The sequence below is a fragment of the Ammodytes marinus genome (assembly GCF_949987685.1).
Source record: "Ammodytes marinus genome assembly, contig: scaffold_397, whole genome shotgun sequence".
NCBI classification, from domain to species: Eukaryota; Metazoa; Chordata; class Actinopteri; order Uranoscopiformes; family Ammodytidae; genus Ammodytes; species Ammodytes marinus.
The window spans coordinates 17,501-22,500 of NW_027648263.1; the positions used below are offsets into that span (position 1 = coordinate 17,501).

The 5,000-nt window shown below is 44.7% G+C and overlaps 1 protein-coding gene across 1 annotated transcript in view; it reads left to right on the forward strand.

Moving 5' to 3' along the window:
- The window catches only part of LOC307270843 (mitochondrial inner membrane m-AAA protease component AFG3L2-like), a 12,737-nt gene that overhangs the window by 4,483 nt on the left and 3,254 nt on the right, over positions 1 to 5,000 (forward strand). The window contains 6 exon segments of the mRNA XM_080054728.1: positions 453 to 530; positions 532 to 733; positions 945 to 1,082; positions 1,220 to 1,373; positions 3,176 to 3,283; positions 4,139 to 4,264. Of these exon segments, the coding sequence (XP_079910854.1) occupies positions 453 to 530; positions 532 to 733; positions 945 to 1,082; positions 1,220 to 1,373; positions 3,176 to 3,283; positions 4,139 to 4,264 (806 nt within the window).

Sequence of the window (5,000 nt, forward strand, 5' to 3'; positions counted from 1 at the left end):
GTGTATTGTTATATGTTCCTCTGAATGTCATGGTGTATTGTTATATGTTCATCTGAATGTCATGGTGTATTGTTATATGTTCATCTGAATGTCATGGTGTATTGTTATATGTTCATCTGAATGTCATGGTGTATTGTTATATGTTCATCTGAATGTCATGGTGTATTGTTATATGTTCATCTGAATGTCATGGTGTATTGTTATATGTTCATCTGAATGTCATGGTGTATTGTTATATGTTCATCTGAATGTCATGGTGTATTGTTATATGTTCATCTGAATGTCATGGTGTATTGTTACATGTTCATATTTGTTCCTTTGTTATTATTAGTAATGCTGTTGCACACTGTTTACCACCATTGTCATGTCAATAAAGCTTTTTGAATTAAATGAAAGCCCCAAAAAATTACCAAAACCAAACCAAACTAAGCTGCTCTCTTGTCTCATTGCAGGACCTTCCTCCTCAACATGCTCCCTACAGTCCTCATCATCGGCTTCCTTCTCTTCATGCTGCGGCGCGGTGGGGCGGGGGGGGGGCCGCCCGGGGGCCAGGGGCGGCATGGGGGGGCTGTTCAGCGTCTCTGAGACCACCGCTAAGATCCTGAAGGACCAGATAGACGTGAAGTTTAAGGACGTGGCCGGGTGTGAGGAGGCCAAGATGGAGATCATGGAGTTTGTCAACTTCCTCAAGAACCCGAAACAGTACGAAGACCTGGGAGCAAAGATACCGAAGGTACTGGAACCCTGTAGAACCCTAACACTGAGACACACACGCTAAGATACCCAAGGTACTGGAACCCTGTAGAACCCTAACACAGAGACACACATCTGTGTGTGTGTATAATGTATATTGTGTGTGTGTGTGTGTGTGTGTATAATGTATATTGTGTGTGTGTATAATGTGTGTATAACATGTATATAATGTGTATATTGTGTGTCCTCAGGGAGCCATCCTGACCGGCCCCCCCGGCACAGGAAAGACTCTGCTAGCTAAAGCTACCGCTGGAGAAGCTAACGTTCCCTTCATCACCGTCAACGGGTCGGAGTTCCTCGAGATGTTTGTGGGAGTCGGACCTGCTAGGGTTAGTACAGACAGACAGACAGACAGACAGACAGACAGACAGACAGACAGACAGACAGACAGACAGACAGACAGACAGACATACACACACACACACACACTTGTCTTGGTTTATACCTGCCCTTGTGATGTCACTAGGTGAGGGACCTGTTTGTGATGGCGAGGAAGAATGCCCCGTGCATCCTGTTCATAGACGAGATCGACGCGGTGGGGCGGAAGAGAGGGAGGGGCAACTTTGGAGGGCAGAGCGAGCAGGAGAACACACTCAACCAACTGCTGGTGGAGATGGACGGTTAGTGTGTGTGTGTGTGTGTGTTACTGTGTGTGTGTGTGGGGGGAGGCTGTGTGTGTGTGTGGGGGGGGGGTGGAGGGGGCTGTGTGTGTGTGTGTGTGTGTGTGTGTTAGGGTTGGAAGTAGGGCCCGATCGATATATCGGCCGGCCGATTTAATCTGCCGATTATAGCACATCTCCGGAAAATCGGCAAAATGGCTGATTTTTTGCAGTTTTTTTATTATTAAAAAAAAAAAAAAATCAAGCAATCATGTTGAGTGAGATGCATTGCTGCCCTGTAGGTAGCCTTATAGCCTTACAGCCTCATAGCCTCATAGCCTCATAGCCTCATAGCCTTATAGCCTTATAGCCTTATAGCCTTATAGCCTTACAGCCTTACAGCCTTATAGCATATTAACAGCAGCAGCAGGTGTGTTGTAATACATTAGATTAATTCACACTTGACAGTTCCCCCTGACACCAATAGCAGAGTCATTGGTCATCTCTTGACTGTTAATAGTAGTTGATATTGCTATAGTTATTATATAGAATTTATATAGTGCTTTATTGGAGGTCATTCAAAGACACTTTACATCAAACATATAGAAAATCATACTTATAGAAAAAGAAAACAAAATACAGACAAATTAAAGATAAGGTTTGGAGTGGAGTCAGGTGTAATTATGCTTTCTGAAAGAGGTGAGTTTTGAGTTGACTTTTGAATGAGTTTATTTAGTCTGAGATGCTGATGTTTGGAGGGAGGGAGTTCCAGAGGGTTGGGTGCAGTTACATAAAATGCTTAATGTCTGAGTTTAAAAATGCGTCATGTCACTTTAGACATATTACAAATATGTCTAAAGTGTCATGTCACTTTATTTTTTTTAAGTTCCTGTACACCTATCGACAGTAACAAGTATTTATATGTATTTAAAGGTGCAGTGTGTAATATGACATCATCAAGAAAGTTCTAGAAAGTTCTAGAATGCAACGCTCCCTGGGTAACCCCAACCCTTTAGAATAATAACAGAAGCTACAGTGGCCTTCAAGGACAAGAACAATTCTACATTTTAAACAATGCACCTGATGACATTCCAACTATGACACTTTCAAGATGGCGGCACTAGGCCTTGGTCCATGGTATGGAGAAATATGGACATATATGAGACCCTTTCTAAGGGAAAAAATTAAAATCTAAAAAAAAATTCAGCTATTATGCACTAAATTAAATGTACTTATAGATATTATAATTATTTTCTACAAAATCTGCTAGGAAATAAAACCCAAAAGTCTACACACTGCAGGTTAAAAAAAGTAATTTTTTTCAATACATATTTTGGGGATTTAAAAAAATTATAATCGGCCGATTTAATCGTTATCGTAATCTTTCTCTGAAAATAATCGGTATCGGCACTTACTTTGTAAGTCACTGGCTGTGTTGGAAGAAGCTATAGTAATGTTTCTCTGTCTGTCTCTGTCTGTCCGTCTGTCTCTCTCTCTCCCTGCCTGTCTGTCTGCCTGTCTGTCTGTCTGTCTGTCTGTCTGTCTGTCTGTCTGTCTGTCTGTCTGTCTCTCTCTCTCTCTGTCTCTGTGTCTCTCTCTCCCTCTCTGTCTCTCTCTCTCCCTATCTCCCTCTCTGTCTGTCTGTCTCTCTCCCTCTCTGTCTCCCTCTCTCTCCCTCTCTGTCTGTCTCTCTGCCTGTCTCTCTCTCCAGGTTTTAACTCAGCCAGTAACGTGCCTGTCTGTCTGTCTGCCTGTCTCTCTCTCCAGGTTTTAACTCAGCCAGTAACGTGCCTGTCTGTCTGTCTGCCTGTCTCTCTCTCCAGGTTTTAACTCAGCCAGTAACGTGGTGGTTCTAGCAGGAACCAACAGACCAGACATCCTGGACCCAGCTCTCATGAGACCAGGACGCTTTGACAGACAGATCTACATCGGTAGGACACAGACAGACAGACAGACAGACAGACAGACAGACAGACAGACAGACAGACAGACAGACAGACAGACAGACAGACAGACAGACAGACAGACAGACAGACAGACCTACCTACATCGGTAGGACACACACACACAGACAGACAGACAGACAGACAGACAGACAGACAGACAGACAGACAGACAGACAGACAGACAGACAGACAGATCTACATCGGTAGGACACACACACACACACAGACAGACACACAGACAGACAGACAGACAGACACAGACAGACAGACAGACACAGTAACAAACACACACACAGACAGACAGACAGACACACAAAGACACAGGTTGCGTTCCGAATCGCATACTTTCTACTATTTAGTTTGGTAGAAAAAAGATTTAGGATGTCCCGATTCTTGTGGCCAGATTTAGGATGGTTAGAAGTACCCGGATGTCCTACTTCATGCGGCCGAGATTGTTAGTGTTGAAAACTGCATCCTATTTGGGCGATTCTGACCCACAATCCAGTGCGCACGTGAAGTGACGTCACATCGACGAAGCCTCCATATGAAAACAAACGGGGATGAGACGGATACAACAGCAAGAGGCAAGATCAAGGAGCCATGTTAGGATGAAATAAAAGAGTAAAAGTATGTCCTAATAGTATGCCTACTGCATCCTAACTAGATTCTTTTTATCGTCGAATGTAGTATGTAGAATAGAAAAAAGAAAGAGTATGCGATTAGAAACTCAACCACACACACACGCACACACACACACACACACACACACACACAGACACACACACACACACACACTCTGAATGGTTAGTTATGAGCTGAATGTGCTGCCCCTCCCCTCAGGTCACCCCGACATCAAAGGCCGGGCGTCCATCTTTAAGGTCCACCTTCGACCTCTGAAGCTGGAGCCGGCGCTGGACAGAGACGCTCTGGCTCGGAGCATGGCCGCCCTCACGCCGGGCTTCTCAGGTCAGTGTCTGTCTGTCTGTCTGTCTGTCTGTCTGTCTGTCTGTCTGTCTGTCTGTCTGTCTGTCTGTCTGTCTGTCTGTCAGTGTCTACCTGGAGCATTAATGTTAATCCCCTATCTCACTGGGCTGCGACTGTTTGCGACAAGTTGGAGACTTCATTCGCAAACGAGTCTCTAAACTGTCTCCAAACGTTTGCAGAGGGTTTTTTCTCAATTTCCTCGCATGAGTCGCATAGCCGCGCAGTCGTGTCGCATGAATTTTGAACATGTTCAAAAAAAGTGTGCGACAAATCTGTCTCAAAACAGTCTCAGAGTGGTCGCAGGTGTCTCCAACGCGTTGCAAACCCTTCTCAATTTAGTTTCCGCCAGTCAGAAAGTGCGAGCAATGTGAGACAACTTTGCGAGGGGTTGGCGATATGAAACTAAATTGCGACTGATTTGAGACAAAAATTAGATGGTCGTGTGACGCTCGCCAGACGTTCGCGAGACATAAATGCGACCTCCTGGCAAGTGTTGGGCAGGACATTCGCAAACGTGTCGTGAGGAACCAACTCAGTGAGACTGCAAGTGAAAATTGTCGCTAATTCGCATATTTGGTCGCAATTTTGTGTCTCCAACTTGTCGCAGCCCAGTGAGATAGGGGCTTAACTAACTCCATAAGTGACTGTGGAGATCGGCCATAGCAGCCCTAAACCAAAGGCCAAGATAAACCCCCCAGTTCCACTCTGTGTATATATT